Source organism: Oncorhynchus masou, chromosome 8 (assembly GCF_036934945.1).
Source record: "Oncorhynchus masou masou isolate Uvic2021 chromosome 8, UVic_Omas_1.1, whole genome shotgun sequence".
Lineage (NCBI taxonomy): Eukaryota > Metazoa > Chordata > Actinopteri > Salmoniformes > Salmonidae > Oncorhynchus > Oncorhynchus masou.
Window position 1 is genome coordinate 40,867,569 of NC_088219.1, and position 21,021 is coordinate 40,888,589.

Consider the following 21,021-nt stretch of genomic DNA (forward strand, 5'->3'; position numbering starts at 1 on the left):
CCCATTGTCATGCCATTCATCCACTGCCATCATGTCATGTTTCAGCATGATAATGCCCCATGTCGCAAGGATCTTGAAACAATTCCAAATAGATTAGGGCCTAAATGATTTAAATTGACTGATTTCCTTATATGAACTGTAACTCAGTAAAATGTCTGAAATTGTTGCATCTTGCATCTAGATTTTTGTTCAGTGTATTATATTTACTGAATATTATACGAATCCTATAAATAAATAAAAATGGCCAATTTGAGTGCAATCAATTAGTTTAATTATATTTCAACAAAATAATGTTGCAGGAATGCTAATCTTATACATTGTAACCACCAAAACCATTTCAGAAGAATCTAAGATGGTGGGTGTCATGGCTTACTGAAATGACATGGAACAACCCAGCTAAAGTATCAGGGTTTGGTGTGTGTGTGTGTGTGTGTGTGTGTGTGTGTGTATGCGCCCACTGGCATTGGTACCTGGCAGGATAATTAATCAGATCAGACTGCTAAGACATTATGCTGTGGGGCAAAATGTGGTGACATTATCTAGCCTGTGACTTATGCCGTTTTAGGTTTTGTGGCAACCTTGGTTTAACTCTATATCACTATACACATTCAAACCAGGTTAAGATTGGAGGATTGGAAGAGATCAATGATCATGCTTTGTGCTGCTGCTACTACATCATTTAATTATAGTATTTTGACCATTATCCTCAATGGTATGTTATGTTTCTATAAGCATGGATAGATCCCATTTTTACGTTATTTTTTAAAACTAAACAAGTTAGTTATGAACAAATTCTTATTTTACCATGACTACCTACCCCGGCCAAACCCTAACCAGCACGACGCTGGGCCAATTGTGCACCGCCCTATGGGACTCCCAATAACAGCTGGTTGCGATACATCCCGGGATCGAACCAGAGTTGGTAGTGACACCTCTAGCACTTAGATGCATTGCCTTAGACCGCTGCGCCACTCGGGAGCCCCATTAACTTTTAGTTCAGTGTACTTAACTCTGAACAACCAAATCCCCATGTGACAGTAATTTTTATTTAACTAGGCAACTCAGTTAAGAACAAATTCTTATTTACAATGACGGCCTACACCGGCCAAACCCGGACGTCACTGGCCCAATTGTGCGCCGCCCTATAGTACTCCCAATCACAGCCGGTTGTGATACAGCCTGGATTCGAACCAGGGTGTCTGTAGTGACACCTCTAGCACGGAGATGCAGTGCCTTAGACCGCTGCGCCACTCGGGAGCCAAAAATGTTTTCAAATAATAATAATTGTCCAAGCATGTCCAAATGAACTGTGTTATGTCTTATGTCTCTTCCCTCGAACATCTACCAATTACCTACCAGGATATAGCACACCTAACATGAGGTCCCTGATTACCATATCTGTGCTGAAACATCAGAATTCCTATCCAGGCCCAACTTCAAAAAAATGTCTACACAGCCCAAATTCCGACTAGAGTCCATATTCCTTCCAATACATCAAATTCTTCACTAGCCATCTTGTACATAAATACATGATCCTAAATATGTGATCGTGGGTGCTCCTGAGAAAGATTTTCTGAGTATATTCACACATGTACACCATATATTACAAGCATCCCTACGCAACGACCAAGCTATAGTAAAAAGGTCTGGTACTGCCTCTGTACCAACACTGTTCTGTACACTCACCTGGTTATTTCCCAAGATGTTCATGTTCCTCGATCCTTCAAAGAGCTACACCATCTACTTTGTGAATGACTCCACCCGTTCTATAATACAGAATATACAGTCCAGTCTAGTTTGAGTTATGAAAGCTACAGTCAGCCAGAGAGACGAGAGAAGGTCCAGTCAATGGGGATTTTACATGGATTAGCATGTTATTTCAAGTCCCAGACTAGTCCCACCTCTGGGGAGTCTAACCTAATACCTGGATGTCCTTTACCTGACAACATGTCATATACAGGCCATAGTCATATGTTATATAAACAGATATCTTACCACCATCTTCAGCTCTGACCTATTGTTAGCATGCCGTTTTCATCATGGTTCAGACAAAGTATTAAACTATTTGCATGTACTGTACTGTAATATGACTGAGTTGATTTTAGGCAACAGTGCCCTCTCCTGGACTGTTCTGTACTACATCCAATGGCCAATCTATTCGTAGTTCATAGAGCACATGGTTACAGACCTCAGGCATTGACAGTGCAGTGAGACAGCATTGTCAAATCCATTCAACTCCAGAGGGGGAGGGTTGGAGCCAATAATGTATAAAAGGATTTGGACTGCCTAGTGGGTTACTGGCCAGTAAAAAAACAATGAAATGCTGTCCAATCTGATATTGGAACCTGCCACAGTATTATCAAGGCTCTCTGCACTGCAGCACTATGCAGAGATGTTAATAGGTGGTAAAGCTAGCTCACTCTGGCCTACTGATCTAAGGTCAGTCAACTGCAGGAGGAGGACAGGACATGGATTATTTTAGCCCTTGGTCATGACTCCGTTCCATTACATTACACATAAGCGTCATAGGACGAAGGTGTCTTCTGTAGGGGGAGTTTTGTTAAGAGCCGCAACGGTCTGAACATTAACACACATCGCGTGTGGTACGGTTTTGGATGCATAAGGACCAGATCTTTAATATCCGCAAGAAATAATAAATTTAAAAAACTAAAAGTTAAATTGATACACACGTTAATAGGTGTTACAGCATTTGTTTATGGAAGACAGAGTGGACTACCTGTGCTAATTAGCTAGCTTAAAGCTGATGTAGTTTTAAGCTACATTTGAACCCGAACAATGTTTTTAACCTAGACCCATGTCTTAAGCCGTGACCAAAAAAAAATAATTGAGCCAGCAACCAACTTGTGGACATCAAACATGGACGGTCATGATTAGGTCAATATTAGACTTACTACACAGTAGGACACCGGATGGTTTCCCCAATGGCAGCATCACATACTGCAGGCTAAAACCCCAAGCTGCTCTCAGACAGAACAGTCATTGTGTGAGACTGACTGCATAGTTAGAGAGTTAACTGAAGTTATGGATCAATCATTCACTGTGACAAATGGAGCTGTCTGGTCTTCCGGCACTTGAGCAATGATATGAGTCACAGTCTGGTCTGCTCTCCTCCCACTCCCTGGCATTAGGTCAGGAGTGTGGGTGTTTGTGTGTTGGGATTTCAGCTCTTCATCTCCCATCTTCTCTCTAAATCTCCTTTGTCTATTCTTCAATTCACCTGAAGATGCCCCTTGGTCTAAGTCTTGGTTGGTGACTTTATTATGTAATCAGTTGATTCTGTGAGTCTGAAAAAAAACATTCCATGTTTTTATGCAGCCGATAAAAGTGTTAAATGAGTCCGATAAGAAATCTGGCTGTGCCAAGCATAAAGAGTAGAGGGCAAAGATCTGAGGGGGGGGGGGGGTGACATAACGTCGGAATAAAAGTGTCTCATTTCCCATGGGAGGGGGGAATGGAGAGCGAGAGAATGAATGTGTATATGAACTATAAAATATTTCAAGCATCATATCGCCTCTTATTGGTGACTTAGAGTTACTGTTACTCAAGACAAACAATATCATTTCAAGGCCAGGAAGCAATATGTACCTTCCAACTAGATTACTCAGGTATGAGTCATTTCCCAAGTTCTGAGAACCATTTAGGATTTCTGTCATTTCCAGTATGTGATGTCATTGTATCAATCACCAAAAGCCACAATAAGTTTTTTCTCAGGGGGAAAAGAAGTCTAAGCAATATTGTTAAAGCAATCTGCTTTTGCTATGTACATTTTGTTGCAGGACTTATAAATGATATACACTCATTGACTCTTGAAGAATATAACTTCTAAATTACTCATTAGTTCAACTGACCTAGCCCATTAGAACTATAACTGTAACTGGACCAACATTACTGTCAGTCCTTTCATCAATAGCCCTGTCTAAGAATTTAAGACTAACATTTCTCCAGGCTCATCCCTTCGTTTAAAAAAAATCAAAACAGGGGTCGGCGGTGCCCTTTGTTATTGTTTCAAATGCGAGTTGCCCCTTTACATTATAGTTGTTATGAGCAGAGCACATTACTTATTTCAAATAGCCTGATATATTGTGATCCAATTGATCATAGAGAACTCAAATACACCGCATCAACAGCAGAAAACAGGAAAATATGGTATGACGCATTAACACAGGGCGGGATGATCACTTTGTGGAGCGAAACGTTAGCTCTCCACTCACCTGTGCCGTGTCCGTAAGAGTGTTGAAATGCCCCTGTCGTCGTATTTCCAGATCCAATGCTGACCCCCTTGCTACCGTGGTTCTCGACACCTGACTTCGGCAAAACATTCTAATAACCTACCATGTAAGTCAAAAGGATTCTTGAAAAGCTTTGACAAATGGTAGCCTGAAAATGAGAAGACCCGCACTATGACTACTGTTTTATAGTAGAAGCTATCGAGAAATGAATAAGTTATTCAAGAACTTATAGTAAGGTCCGTGGGTCATCGCCGTTTTGGGTAACGTTACTACTATCCAAGGAGCCAGGGGTGCGGTTGGGTTGGAGGCGTGGAGGAGAATCATTCTTCTTCGGTATCAGGGCGTTCTTCGGCACTATTTAAAAATATATATAATAATCACAAATAAAATACAATTAAAAAAAAAAAACACCCATTCCACTACTTTGACCCTAACTGATCCTATCAGGGCGTTCGCACATTTGTTTGTGCATGGCGCCACCTATTGATCAAGTTACACTTTGTGAAATGAAAATGAACTACCAACCAATCCTACACCTATAATAGCACTATTTAAAAATATATATAATAATCACAAATAAAATACAATTAAAAAAAAAAAACACCCCATTCCACTACTTTGACCCTAACTGATCCTACACCAGGCCAACGGCCTGGGACAATGGGACACTTTTGTTTAACACACCTTGTAACTCTGCAGTAAAACCTCTACACCCAAGTACTTCTCTGCAGCTGCCACCACCACATCTATTCTCTGTGATTTACGTTCCATTGCTGTGGTATAGTTGATAACCATGACAATGAATGCTAAGAAGCCAACATTACTGAAGCACACATTTTTATCACTCTGTATTGGCCTAGGACTACTACTCACCCTTCATACGACACCTTCTGTTCTACTCTGACCCTGGCAACCGGTCTCTCTCAAACCGGGAACTTCTGATCTCCAGCAACATGAGTATTGATTGACACACACAGTTTTTTCCACCAATACTAGACATTCCATTTTCCCATGCCCTCATGCACACTTCTGCGTCGTGCTTCTACACCTGCATTGCTTGCTGTTTGGGGTTTTAGGCTGGGTTTCTGTACAGCACTTTGAGATATCAGCTGATGTAAGAAGGGCTATATAAATACATTTTATTTGATTCGCACATCTCGGAATCTCCGTCCTACACACTGCTGCAACATGACCATAAGCTTAGCATCCAAAACACCTTAACTGACTTATCCTTCCAAAGAGACATCAGTGACTGTAACATACTCTGTTTTAGGGACTCATGGCGCTCTCCAGATATACTGTCCCCATCCATACAGCCAGCTGGGTACTCAGTACATTGCGCAGACAGGAATGAAGAAATCTCCGGGAAGAAGAAAGGTGTGGTGTATGTTTCATGATTAACTACTCATGGTGTGATTGTGTCCTTTTGTTCACCGGATCTAGAATACCTCACAATCAATGTGTAGTCTGCTGTCCCACATGCTTCAATATATATACCATTGTTCCTGTACCCAAGAAAGCAAAGGTACCTGAACTAAATGACAATCATCAGGGAGCACTCACTTCTGTCATCTTGAAGACTTTTGAGGGGCTTGTTAAGGATCATATCACCTCCACCTTACCTGACACCCGAGGCCCACTTCAATTTGCATACCGCCCAAATAGATCCACAGACGACGCAATCGCCATCGCACTGCAGACTGCCCTATCCCATTTAGACAAGAGGAATACCTATGTAAGAATGCTGTTCATTGACTACAGCTCAGTCTTCAACACCATAGTAACTTCCAAGCTCATCATTAAGCTGATCGTGGACTTCAGGAGAAGCACACCCCTATCCACATCGATGAGTATATAAAACATTAAGAACACCTGCTCTTCCCATGACATAGTCTGTCCAGGTGAATCCAGGTGAAAGTTATGATCCCTTATTAGTGTCTCTTGTTAAATCGACTTCAATCAGTGTAGATGAAGGGGAGGAGACAGGTTAAATAATGATTTTTAAGCATTGAGATAATTGAGACATGGATTGTGTATGTGTGCCATTTTGAAGGTGAAAGGGCAAGACAAAAACAGTAAGTGCGTTTGAATGCGGTATGGTAGTAGGTGCAAGCACAGCGGTTTGTGTCAAGAACCAGTACCCTGCTGGGTATTTCACAATCAACAGTTTCCCCATGTGTATCAAGAATGTAAGATGGCGCCGGAGAAGAAAGCAGACGTTTTACGTGCCCCCAACCAATTGTGTTTTCTTTGTTCGATTATTTGCCTTGTTTGTAACTTATTTTTTAACTTATTTTGTATATAATGTTGCCGCTACCGTCTCTTAAGACCGAAAATAACTTCTGGACATCAGGTCTGCGATTACTCTCCACAGACAGGTAGAATCCTTTTTTCCTTTAACGAGTCTGATGAGGCCGACGCAACCATATATTACTGTATTGGGAACAGACCCAGATCCCTGTGATTTGCGTGAAGAGGAAGTGGAGAAAAAGGGTCCGGAGGGCGAATTTGAAGGCGATCGAATAAACCCCTACTTCCTTCCATTCTGCTAGCAAACCTGCAATCTTTGGACAATAAAATAGATGACCTACGCGGAAGATTAAACTACAAACGAGACATTCAAAACTGTAATATCTTGTGCTTCACGGAGACGTGGCTGAACGACGACATTATCAACATACAGCTGTCTGGTTATATGCTGCATCGGCAGGATAGAACAGCGGTGTCTGGTAAAACAAGGGGCGGTGGACTATGTATTTTTGTAAACAATATCTAAGGAAGTCATGACAAACTGTAGACCACACTACCTACATAGAAACTTTTTATCTGCATTCTTCGTAGCTGTTTACATACCACCACAGTCAGAGGCTGGCACGAAGACAGCATTGAATGAGCTGTATTCCGTCATAAGCAAACAACAAAACGTTCACCCAGAGGCGGCGCTCCTAGTAGCTGGGGACTTTAATGCAGGGAAACTTAAATCCGTTTTACCAAATTTCTATCCTCAAAAGAGGGGCCCCTCAGGGGTGCAAGCTCAGTCCCCTCCTGTACTCCCTGTTCACTCATGATTGCATGACCAGGCATGACTCCAAAACCATAAATAAGTTTGCCGATGACACAACAGTGGTTGGCCTGATCACAGACAACGACGAGACAGCCTATAGGGAGGAGGTCAGAGACCTGGCCGTGTGGTGCTAGGACAACAACCTCTCCCTCAACGTGATCAAGACAAAGGAGATGATTGTGGACTACAGTAAAAAGAGGACCCAGCACTCTCCCATTCTCATCGACGGGGCTGCAGTGGAGCAGGTTGAGAGCTTCAAGTTCCTTGGTGTCCACATCACCAACAAACTAACATGGTCCAAGCACAACATGACAGTCGTGAAGAGGGCACACCAAAACCTACTCCCTCTCAGGAGACTGAAAAGATTTGGCATTTGGACCCTCAGATCCTCAAAAATATACAGCTGCAACATCGAGAGCATCCTGACTGGTTACATCACTGCCTGGTATGGCAACTGCTCGGCCTCTGACCGCAAGGCACTACAGAGGATAGTGCGAACGACCCAGTACATCACTAGGGCCAAGCATCCTGCCATCCAGGACCTCTATACCAGGTGGTGTCAGAGGAAGGCCCTAAAAATGGTCTAAGACTCCAGCCAACCTAGTCATAGACTGTTCTCCCTGCTACCGCACGGCAAGTGGTATTGGAGCACCAAGTCTATGTCCAAGAGGCTTCCAAACAGCTTCTACCCCAGTAGTCATAAGACTACTGAACATCTAATCAAATGGCTCCCCCCCACACACACCCCACCCCACCTCTTTTACACCGCTGCTAAATTCTGTTGTTATCATCTATGCATACTCACTTTAATAACTCTACCTACATGTACATATTACCTCAACTGACTGGTGCCCCCGCAGATTGACTCTGTACCGGTCCCCCCCTGTATATAGTCTCACTATTGTTATTTTACTGCTGCTCTTTTTTCTTTTTTTTTTCTTTTTTGCATTTTCCAATTAAGAACATCCAAAACAAAAGTGAAAAGATATTAGACAACGATAGGACCAAGTGATAGTAACAGACAGAAAAAATATATATAATTATAATTATATATACAAACATACAATAACAATAGTAACGAGACATTGGATCACCTGCCGAAGGCTACATATTATACATTACGTGTGAAACATTATGTGAGGATTATATATAGATTCAATCAATGAGATGTGGGGGGACATTCTCCATATAGTCAATAAAAGGTTGCCAAATTCTGTAAAATGTCTTTAACTTATTCCTCAAGCAGTAAGTGATTTTCTCCAAAGGGATACAACTAATAACTTCCGATAGCCACATTGCAACTGGTAGGGAGGAATCCAATTTACATATCAAGGCAATACATTTCTTGGCAATCGCTAGCAATATTTCTGTTAGCTTTATAGTATGGCTTTGCCTAAGATTGGTGTTAGTAAAGTTACCCAGTAGACAGACCTCCGGGTCGAAAGGGAATGCAACCCCGTGAATTGAGGATATGGTATAGCATACCCCCTGTCAGAAACCGTGTAGTTTTGAACACTGCCAAGTGGAATGGAGGAATGTTCCTTCATCTGAGCCACATCTAAAACATAGGGAGGAGATATCTGGGTTGAACTTGTGCAGTCTAGATGGGGTGATATAGAGCTGATGGAGGAAATTAAACTGGATCAGTCTGTATATGGAGTTCAATGTGGATGTAACACCATCCTTATTGCTGCTCTTTAATTACTTGTTACTTTTATTTGAAATTCTTATCCGTATTATTTATTTTCTTAAATATTAAACTGCATTGTTAGTTATGGGCTCGTAAGTAAGCATTGTAAGGTCCACAACTGTTGTATTCGGCGCATGTGACTAATACAATTTGATTTGAATGGTCCACCACCTGTTCAGTATTTATGCTATAATAGTTTATGTGTAGGGGGACTAGGGTCAGTCTTTAATATCTGGAGTATTTCTCCTGTCCTATCCAGTGTCCTGTGTGAATTTAAGTATGTTCTCTCTCTAATTCTCTTTATTTTCCTTTCTTTCTTTCTTTCTTTCTTTCTTTCTTTCTTTCGGAGGACCTGATCCCTAGGACCATGCCTCAGGACTACCTGGGCTGATGACTCCTTGCTGTCCCCAGTCCACCTGGTCATGCTGCTGCTCCAGTTTCAACTGCTCTGCCTGCGGCTATGGAACCCTTAACGGACGTGTTCACCGGACGTGCTACCTTGTCCTAGACCTGCTGTTTTCAACTCTCTAGAGACGGCAGGAGCGGTAGAGATACACTGAATGATTGGCTATGAAAGGCCAACAGACATTTACTCCTGAGATGCTGACCTGTTGCACCCTCCACAACCACTGTGATTATTTTTATTTGACCCTGCTGGTCATTTAAGAACATTAGAACATCTTGGCCATGTTCTGTTATAATCACCACCCGGCACAGCCAGAAGAGGACTGGCCACCCCCCATAGCCTGGTTCCTCTCTAGATTTCTTACTCGGTTCTGGCTTTTGTAGGGAGTTTTTTTTGATGTAAGAAGGGCTTCATAAATACATTTTATTTATTGATTGATTGATTGGTTGATTTACCAGTCACCAGCCAATAATAGACATCCAGCCAACTTGATACAACTATAGGAAGCATTGGAGTCAACATTGTCCAGCATCCCTGTGGACCGCTTTCAACACCTTGTAGAGTCCATGCCCCAACTAATTGATGCTGTTTTGATGGCGAAGGGGGGAGTGCAACTCAATATTAGGAAGGTGTTCCTAATGTTTGGTATACTCAGTGTACATTCTATTTCTGCAGTCAGTTGAAAACAATGGCACTGAATGCTAAGAACCAAACCTTACTGAAGCACAAATTAATATTACTCTTTACTGGCCTAGGCCGAGTACTCACATACCCAAGGGACTCGAGTGGCATTTCCCGTATGGTTAATGAGGATCTCTATATTGCAAATGTACGGTCCCTTACTTGACGTCCGCAAGTGTTATTAAAATAGGCCGATGGCCTCAAGTCTCCCGGGCATTTGGTTTCCGCGTTATAAAATGTTACATTTTTTGTCATTTTTCCGCTGTACTGGAAAATTCCGTCAGATGGCGACTGGCTGCTTATTGCAAATGGACAAAACATCACCAACTGGACATGGCCGCTTCTCGTAAATGGAAAAGACTTCGAAGATGGAATTTGGTGAGCACAGGTTTGGCCAAATGGGCTTTTAGCCCAGAAACAAGATGGCGTCGAGGCCTCAAAGCTTTTTGAGTTAAGGCCTATTTTCTGGTATTAAAGGTCGAAAACAGTAATACAGAGCTAATTTGACTGCTTCACGTCAAAGTACATAAACCTACGGTGTAAGGAAAAAGGAAACAGCCGTTTATCTATTGTAAATTATGAGAAATTGTACAATGTCCGTTTGCTGATGGTTAAAGAAATGTGTGTGTTTTAAAAAAAAGTTATAGATCCAGTTGCGGCATGTTCAGGCCAATCCGTTAAGGTGGGTTTCGGAGCTCTACGTGATTTTCTGAACTCACACACACACACACACACACACACACACACACACGCACACACACACAGTCAATGGGGACTGACACAGTTTCAGGCTTACAGACACACAGAGCCTACAATAGTCACCTGCGTTTGCACTATCAAAGAACCGTCAGACCTACAGCTCCAAAGCTTAGAGCTTAAGTCAATAGTGCACTGTGAGTTATGTGGCTCTAGAAGGTTCTCAGGCCAAGAAACAGCCTCGTACATTTGCAATGACTACAATAAATTTTGAACGTCGCGAAAATGACGACATTTAAAAAAGTCCCAGAATCACGTTGAAACCGCCTCAGCCCATAGAGACCCTAAAGTTTATTTCCTATATCTCTTTCAGGGACCCCGTAGCAACGCCCGGAAAAAGTTAATTTTCAGCACTAATTAAGGTCGTTGCTCGGTCTCCGAATGACCTGTCAACCCAAAACTTGGGATTCGGTGTTGCCTCAGCTAGTCCTACACATAATGTCAGAACACGCAGCTCGAATGTAATTACTTGTTTAAGTTTTTATTATGATTTTAAAAGAAGGCGCTTTGAATTTTGGGCCTGCTCTGAAATATGTGATAGTTGGCTTCTAAACGTGTTGGACATAGTGGGTTTGGTGTCAGTATTTATAAGTTTGGTGTCAGTATGATATCTTATTGTCTGATGGCTGACTTCATGGCAGTATAATATATTGGCATTGTACATTTCATATTGCAAATGGACAGTGTACATTTCCAATGTATTTAATGAGGGATATACCATCACCAAATGGACAGGCTGAAATCAACACCACGAGCAATGGAGAGGAACCACTATCACTGCTCGGCCATCCCGAGTTCAACGAGCCAGTCAATTGGGTATTTCTGCAGTATATTAGAGCCTGTTCAATTAGTGTTGATAAATGCCCATTGGAAGACATTGCAAATGGACAGTGTAGATTTCCAATGTATTTAATGAGGGATTTACCATTACCAGATGGACATGCTGAAATCCAACAAGCGATGGAGAGGAACTACTATCACTGCTCGACCATCCTGAGTTCAACGAGCCAGTCAATTGGGCATTTCTACAGTATATTTGACCATGTCCAATTCGCGATGGTAAATGGCCATTGTAAGACATTGCAAATGGACAGTTTGCAATGGTCCATTTCCAACGTATTTAATTAGGGATTTTCCATCACCAAATGGACAGGCTGAAATCAAAACCAATGAGAAAGTCTTACTTCCTATGATCAAACATGACAAATAGACCTTTTAGGTTGATTCAGGGCTTAACATAATGATGCCATTATCTTATGCCATTTGTGTAACGGATCTCGTCCTCCTCTTCTGAGGAGGAGTAGCAGCGAGAAGGATCAGAAGACCAATTTGCAGCTTGGTAAGTGTTCATGATGTAATATTTAATTAATCAAACTGAACACTGAAATACAAAAAAACAATAAAGTGAACGACCGAAAACTGAAACAGTCCTGTCTGGCGACATACACAAAGACAGAAAATAAACACCCACCAAATACAGGTGGAAAAAGGCTACCTAAGTATGATTCTCAATCAGAGACAACTAACGACACCTGCCTCTGATTGAGAACCATACTGGGCCGAACACAGAAACCAGCAAAGAAAAACAAACATAGACTGCCCACCCCAACTCACGCCCTGACCATACTAAAACAAAGACAAAACAAAGGAACTAAGGTCAGAACGTGACAATTTGGACATGGTTCACTGACTTTTGGGTTTGGAAGCCAACTTCCTATGATCACATATGGCAAATGGACATAACATCCTGATTTGGTACTTTCAATACTTATATATGCCATTTGGACATTTCTTATGCTATTTGGACATGGTTCATTGACTTTTGGGTTTGGAAGCCAACTTCCTATGATCACATATGGCAAATGGACATAACATCCTGATTTGGTACTTTCAATACTTATATATGCCATTTGGACATTTCTTATGCCATTTGGACATGGTTCACTGACTTTTGGGTTTGGAAGCCAACTTCCTATGATCATATATGGCAAATGGACATAACATCCTGATTTGGTACTTTCAATACCTATGTATGGCATTGGACATTTATTATGCCATTTGGACATGGTTCACTGACTTTCGGGTTCGGAAGCCAACTTCCTATGATCATATATGGCAAATGGACCTTATGGACCTGATGGACCTTAGGTTTTAAAAAATGTATTTTTATTTTTAGATTTTCAAAATGTCACCCTTGGGACCTGACTTTATGAACATTTGCCATATGAAAATCTACGGTGGAGCGTGCTCGCCATCTTTGGGATTTCCGCTTGCAATATGGTTTTGATGAACTGCCGTCCATTTGAGTGGTGTTTGCGATTGTGTATATGGTTCGCCCAATGCCAATAAGTTGCCATTCATTTTTGTCCATTTCATGGGGGTCTTCCCTTACCCTTAACCCATCATCCTCAACTCTCTTCACTGCCCTAGCATACAACGCCTTCTGTTCTGGCAACCTCAACCTGTCTCTCTCGCACCAGGCACTTCTGATTCTCAGCAACATGGGTACCCCCACAATTGACACACACAGTTTTGCCCTCCTGCAGACCCACATCTCGAAATCTCACTCCTACACACTGTTGCAACATGACCATAAGCTTCGCATCTTAAACACCGTAGTGGGTTTGGCACAAAAGCTCTGACAGGATACCTGACATGTCCTACCATTACTTTGTCAGGTAAAGACTTTGCTTCAAAACTCAAAAAGGACAGACAGTGTCTTCTCAGTTTCACCACACTCGCACATCGGGCATCACAGACACAGGGAATCTTCCATTTCAGATGCTCCATGTTAACGCCGTCCTCAATGCCGTCCTGCTCCGGAGAGCACAGGTCTTGTCCCTAGGCACGTGACATGAGCGCCCTCTTTTTCTGGACAGAAGAAACACAGAAAATCATCACAAGTCCACTTCGAGCTACCTTCACCAATTATCTCTGGGGTGGCGCATGAAGTAGATGCAAATTATATACCTGATAGTACCTGGAGTGGTACTTCATCCATACTATTGTTCTTTGATGAAGAGTCTTTCCCTTCTCACATAGAGTTAGACTTTGTGAGATACCCTGTAAGAGCTTTTGTACCCAAGCACCTCCAGTGTCATAAATGCAAAAGATTTGGTCATGTGTCAAGTGTATGCATACAGGAAGAGTATCATATGCCAGCTGAAGTAAAATGCTGCAAATGTGGTGGTGAATATGCACCCCAAATTCCTGAAGCAACCTGTTAGGGTGAAGGAGACAGAGTTAGCAAGAACAAGGGCTGTTCAACGTGTGTCCTATCAGGAGCCCGGAGTTGGTTAGAAGAGTTGAAGGGGCAAGTGGCATTGAAAAAACAATGGTAGTAGAGCCACCAGTGAATATTTCTCGTCAAGTAAGGGATCCTGACATATTGCATATGAAAAAGTGGAATTCGTATAATATACTGCAGCGGTCATAAACTGTACAGCACAAGCGGAGAAGAAATCAGAGAAAATCAGCATCATTGTGAGTGTGGCTGAAAGCTTTTTGGGTTTCCTTGATTTCACAGCTGAGGCCTTGCAAGGAATCCTGTTAACAACTTTTCCACCCTCACAGGTCTCTGAGCCTGTGTAGGAATGAGATCTGGATAGGACTATGACTGAAGGAGTGGGATGGGTTTTGATTTGTCTCTTTTTTGTTCTGCAATGGACTTAAAGCTGCAGTATGTAACTTCTTGGGGAACCCGACAAAATTCACATAGAAATGTGAATTCTAACGCATTGGCTCGGGTGGTTGATGTCCTTGATGATCTTTTGGCCTTTCTATGACATCAGGTGCTGTAGGTGTCATGGAGGGCAGGTAGTTTGTCCCCAGTGATGTGTTGTGCAGACCGCACCACCCTCTGGAGAGTATTGCGGTTGAGGGCGGTGCAGTTGCCGTACCAGGCTGTGATACAGCTCGACAGGATGGTTTCGATTGTGCATCTGTAAAAGTTTGTCAGGGTTTTGGGTGACAAGCCAAATTTCTTCAGCCTCCTGAGGTTGAAGAACACTGTCTATGTGAGTGGACCATTTCAGTTTGTCTGTGACGTGTACACCGAGGAACTTAAAACTTTCCACCTTCTCTACTGCTGTCCCTTCAATGTGGATAGGGGGATGGTCCCTCTGCTCTTTCCTGAAGTCCACGATCATCTCATTTGTTTTGTTGACGTTGATTGAGAGGATGTTTTCCTGACACCACACTCCGAGTGCCCTCACCTCCTCCCTGTAGGCTGTCTCGTCGTTTTTGGTAATCGAGCCCACTACTGTTGTGTAGTTTGCAAACTTGATGATTGAGTTGGAGGCGTGCATGGCCACGCAGTCGTGGGTGAGCAGGGAGTACAGGAGGGGGCTGAGAACGCACCCTTGTGGGGCCCCAGTGTTGAGGGTCAGCGAAGTGGAGATGTTTTTTCCTACCTTCCCCACCTGTGGGAGACCAGTCAGAAAGTCCAGGAACCAATTGTACAGGGCAGGGTTGAGACCCAGGGCCTCTAGCTTGATAATGAGCTTGGAGGGTACTATGATGTTGAATGCTGAGCTGTAGTCAATGAACAGCATTCTTACATAGGTATTCCTTTTGTCCAGATGGGATAGGGTGGAGTGCAGTGTGATGGTGATTGCGTTGTCTGTGGACCTGTTGGGGGGGTATGTAAACTGAAGTGGGTCTAGGGTGGCAGATAATGTGGAGGTGATATGATCCTTGACTAGTCTCTCAAAGCACTTCATGATGACAGAAGTGAGTGCTACGGGGCGGTAGTCATTTAGTTCAGTTATCTTTGCCTTCTTGGGGACAGGAACAATGGTAGCCATCTTGAAGCATGTGGGGACAACAGACTGGGATAGGGAGCGATTGAATATGTCTGTAAACACACAAAAGTATTTGGTTTTAAATATATCAAAAGTAAATGTAATCGCTAAATATTCTTAAGTATCAGAAGTAAAAGTACAAAAAAAGCACACTTCAACAATCAGACATCATTTACAAACGAAGCATTTATGTTTAGTGAGTCTGCCAGATCAGATGCAGTTGGGATGACAAGGGATATTATCTTGATAAGTGTGTGATTTAGAAAATGTTCCTGTACTGCTAGGCTTTGAAAATGTAACGAGTGCTTTTGGGTGTCAGGGAAAATGTAAGGAGTAAAAAGTACATGATTAGTGGAATAAAAGTTAAAGTTGTCAAAAATATAAATAATAAAGTACATATACCCCCCAAAAAACTACTTAAGTAGTACTTCAAAGTATTTTTAATTAAGTACTTTACACTATATTCATTCTGTAAAATTCATGCACTTTGGTTGGAGAGAGCCAACGGCAGTGTTCCCTTCCCTTATGTCCTCAGAGCCACCACTTTATGATATACAACAAGGTGTACTCCAAGCTTCCCCTATGTCCTCAGAGCCACCACTTTGTGATATACAACAAGGTGTACTCCAAGCTTCCCTTATGTCCTCAGAGCCACCACTTTGTGATATACAACAAGGTGTACTCCAAGCTTCCCTTATGTCCTCAGAGCCACCACTTTGTGATATACAACAAGGTGTACTCCAAGCTTCCCTTATGTCCTCAGAGCCACCACTTTGTGATATACAACAAGGTGTACTCCAAGCTTTATGTGTCATTTTAAAACGCCGGAGGGAGATAGAGAGCTATAACAGAATCGTGGTGAGTCTCAAAGTGGAGGATTCTTTCTGTGTCTTTGCCTATATCTATTCAATTTAGCTGATGTCGATATCCATTTGACATTCAATTTCTAAACATTATTTTTTACAAACACCAGAAAGTACAAATCACTTGTGAGGCAAAAAATGCGTGGACTAAGAATCCGTATTTTGGATATCTGCTAAAAAAGTAGGCTTCTTCTATAGGTGCTTTGTGAGAGAACCCCCTTTTCTATTGTGTAATTGTGAGACCACGTTAGCCTACAACATAATGTACAGTGCCAAATGTCCTGGGACGGGTTTCCTATGGTCAGTCATTATTATCTGATTATGCCCAAGAGCTACACTATCCACATGAATTGGGCAGTGTGACCCATCAGCATGGCCAGAAATTCACCCCTTCTGTCCTGGCCCGACAGTAGTCTGTGTCATTATAAGTCCTTGTCAGTGTCAAGAAATACTGCCAGTCTTGACCTGGATATGAGGCGCATGTTCTGTGAAACCACCACTAGGTGGAATCATGGTGCAGGTTTTGACTGTCACATCTCCCTCACTGCAAACCCAATACTTTGTAAAAACACTACATGACCAAAAGTATGTGGACTCCTGCTCATCGAACATCTCATTTCAAAATCATGGGCCTTCATTTGGAGTTGGTACCCCCTTTGCTGCTATAACAGCCTCCACTCTTCTGGGAAGGTTTTCCACTAGATGTTGTAACATTGCTGCTGGGACTTGCTTCCATTCAGCCACAAGAGCGTTAGTGACGTCGGTACTGATGTTGGGCGATTAGGCCTGGTTCACAGTCGGTGTTCCAATTCATCCCAAAGGTGTTTGATGGGGTTGAGGTTAGGGCTCTGTGCAGGCCACTCATGTTCTTCCACATCGATCTCGACAAACCATTCCCATTCTGTGAACTTGTGTGGCCTACCACTTCACGGCTGAGCCGTTGTTGCTCCTAGATGTTTCCACTTCACAATAACAGCACTTACAGTTGACTGTGGCAGCTCTAGCAGGGCAGAAATTTGACTTGTTGGAAACTAATTTGAAGGGGTGTCCACATACTTTTGTATATATATTGTTTTTAATATATTAATATAATCATATCAATGATGGGACTGGGGTCGAGGGCATAGGTCTCGAAGGGGCCAACACTGAATAAAAATATAAACACAACATGCAACAATTTAAAAGATTTTACTTAGTTCCAGTTAATGTGAGGAATCTATGGATTTCACATGACTGGGAATACAGATATGCATTTCTTGGTCACAAGGTATTTTTGTGCATTCAAATTGCCAATAGATAAAATGCAAATCGGGTTCGTTGTCCGTAGTTTATGCCTGCCCATACCATAACCCGCCACCACCATGGTGCACTCTGTTCACAACGTTGACATCAGCCATCCACTCGCCCACATGATGCCTTACACATGGTATGCGGTTGTGAGGCCGGTTGAACGTACTGCCAAATTCTGTAAAACAGTGTTGTGGTAGAGAAATGAACATTCAATTATCTGGCAACAGCTCTGGTTGACATTCCTGCAGTCAGCATGCCAATTGCATGCTCCCTCAAAACTTAAAGTATGTTTTTTGCAATTCTACTCATTTTGCCATGGGGCAGAGAGACATTTTTGCAGTTTTAAAGCTGATTTCCTGCAATTCTACCCATTTTTCTATGGGATGGAGATATTTTTTGTGCAGTTTTAAAGCATATTTTCTACAAATCTACATATTTTGCCAGTCAGGGCCCATGGGCACATGCCCTGTGTGCCCGGTCAGTATTCAGCTATGATTACCTCAAGTTTAGATAACTAACTTACCAATCTAAAAATTGTTAGCTGACATGGCTAATTGCGTGACTGTCAGTGACTGACAAACAAGATAAAAACTGGTAATGCACAACCACTATAGACCCTGGTTCGATTCCAGGCTGTATCACCACCGGCCGTGATAGGGAGCCCCATAGGGCGGCGCACAACTGGCCCAGTGTCGTCCGGTTTGGTCGTGGTAGGCCACCATTGTAAATAAGAAGCTGTTCTTAACTGACTTGCCTAGTTGAATAAAGGTTAAATAAATGAAATATTTTTAAAATATGCCTGGAGCCGGCCCTGTATCCCCTTCATAATTATCTTTGGTCCGCAAGTCATACGCTGTCTGTTTGGTCTTATAGGACACTTTCTGATCAGGATCATAGGAATAGTTCAAGGAAATAGGTCTAGCAACTACTCAGAAGGAGAAAGGGAGAGTGCATGAAGTGAGTTGTGACATTTCCCATCCTTCATGCCTTTGTGTGACTGACAGCAGCCGCCTTCCTTTGTTATACTGTATTGTCAATGGCATGGTGCATGGCCTAAAGATTGTGGCCAGTAGCCATGATGATAATGGCAGCAACAGGGTAAAGTGCGAGAGTAGCGAGTAGCCAGCCCATAGAGATATCACCTCCGGCTCACAGTCTTACTGTTTACTGCAGCTTTAATTTTCCTCTGTTGCCTTGTAGAAATGGCTGATTCCGAATCTGTTATCAGTTGCTCTGTGTCTGCTTGCATACTTTTTCTCCTTTGCACCCCAGTATCTCTACTTGCACATTCATCTTCTGCACATCTATCACTCCAGTGGTTAATTGCTAAACTGTAATTATTTCGCCACTATGGCTTGTTCATTGCCTTACCTTCCTTATCTTTCTTCATTTGCATACACTGTATATAGACTTTTTCTATTGTGTTATTGACTGTATGTTTGTTTATTCCATGTGTAACTCTGTTGTTGTTTGTGTAACACTGCTTTGCTTTATCTTGGCCAGGTTGTAGTTGTAAATTATAACTTGTTCTCAATTAGCCTACCTGGTTAAATAAAGTTGAAAAAAAATAAAATAATACTTGCCAAGGGATGGAGGGAGAGTCAGAGATAGATTGTGTGTGTGTGTGTGTGTGTGTGTGTGTGAGAGAGAGAGAGAGAGGCTTTGCCTTTGAGTTGTTATTGGATCCAAGAGACCATAGTTTCTTACCTTCATAGTATTTTCTGGTTGAACAATACAATGAAGATAGATGAGATCCTTCACCTTTTTGATTTCACAATTTAATGCACCTCAAGAAATAGCGCATTTAATTGCCTTGATACATTTCTGATGACATTGATAAACAAATAGTGATTATTTTTGTATTTTGACTGCACAAATGACATTTCATCGTATTTTCATTATGTTGATTTTTTTAAAGCAGTTCAATACGACTATTCTATAGTCCCATTTTACAAGTGGAAATGCGAACTCTCACTCATACTATACAGTGCACACATAGGATGCAATGCCCAGAACGGATATGTAGCCTGCTTGAGTAAAATGTAAGCGTCACTTAATACCGATTATATTGAATTCAATTATAGCAGACCGCTATTGAGCACGTCAAAGAAATGAATGTGATGACGCAATGAGTTAAGTGGGCGGAGACTGGTCAGGCAAAAGGAACCATGGCTTCCGTGCAAGCCGAGGTAAGCAAGAGGGGCATATTTACATCAAGATTGGTTTCCTGCAGCTGTGTGTTTTTGTATGACTGTGGGCTTGCCCGTTTCAACAAATGTTGTAGTTTTAGGTCAAAAACTTAAACGAGGGTAAATGTTGTGAGACCTCTGCTTTCAGTATATTTCAAACTGCCCGCCCGGTACTGTCAATTCTGAAACCCTGCTTTTGTGTCGGTAGGGCAATTGAATGTGCATGTATCGCTAGGAATATGCGCTGCCCCGGAATCTGAATTGTGCATGTTGATGCATTCAGCTTTGTTCAGTCATACAAGTTCCAGGGCCTTGTCGCCATCCGGCTCTTCAGCTAGCCAGTGTTTTACCTGTGCAAACCACAAACTCACATTATTGCAATTGATTTAACTCTTGCATAACTATTGACATTATTATTCTACACCCTTTTTGGGGCATTTTCTATTGCAAGAGTAATCTGTTTCCCCCCCCCCCCCCATACTGTTTCCCACAATATACAGGGAGCTGCTAGCTAGCTGCTTAGCTTAACGTTAGCGAACAAGTTAGCTTTTTGTAATAATAACGCGCTGCCTAAAGTTTATATATGAATCGAACTTGTATACCTGTATTGGGGTCCAAACAGGGCTCTGGTGCAAGGATGTAGCTATCGTTGATAAACGTGAAAAACAACAACGTATATTAACGAAGTAACTAGCATTATTCCGGTTAGTGTATAATTTCAAATTCCCTCTCAAATCAAGCGACTAGCATTAGCTGGTGTTGGCTGCACGATATATCAGAAGTTGACTACAGCCCGACAATGGAGCTCGCTAGCTTGGAACTCCTGCGAATCCCCAGTTAACCAGCTAGTACATGTGAGATCCAACACAACTATGATAGGAATCTAGTTGATTTTAAAAGGATAACTAAGGTAACGCCACAGAAGAGCAACGCTTGTAGTATGCACAGGGAAGTATACGGGTTTGTTAGCTAGCTATGTACAGTGTAGCCAAATAAACTTGAGTACAGTAACAAGTTGCTTAGTCCAGCA

The 21,021-nt window shown here is 42.2% G+C and overlaps 1 protein-coding gene across 3 annotated transcripts in view; it reads right to left on the reverse strand.

Moving 5' to 3' along the window:
• LOC135544665 (rhotekin-like) overlaps nt 1–4,554 on the reverse strand; it is a 33,046-nt gene extending 28,492 nt beyond the window's left edge. Inside the window, exons 1-2 of one of the 3 annotated variants that reach the window (XM_064972456.1) lie at nt 4,233–4,322; nt 1,687–1,766 (exon numbers count right to left, since the gene is read on the reverse strand). In XM_064972456.1, coding sequence (XP_064828528.1) covers nt 1,687–1,710 — 24 coding nt within the window. In that variant the 5' untranslated portion in view covers nt 1,711–1,766; nt 4,233–4,322. Of the gene's footprint in view, nt 1–1,686; nt 1,767–2,912; nt 3,011–4,232 lie in introns of those variants that run through there. The other 2 variants (XM_064972457.1, XM_064972455.1) reach the window with 2 other exon arrangements.
• Nucleotides 4,555–21,021: the final 16,467 nt, after the last annotated feature.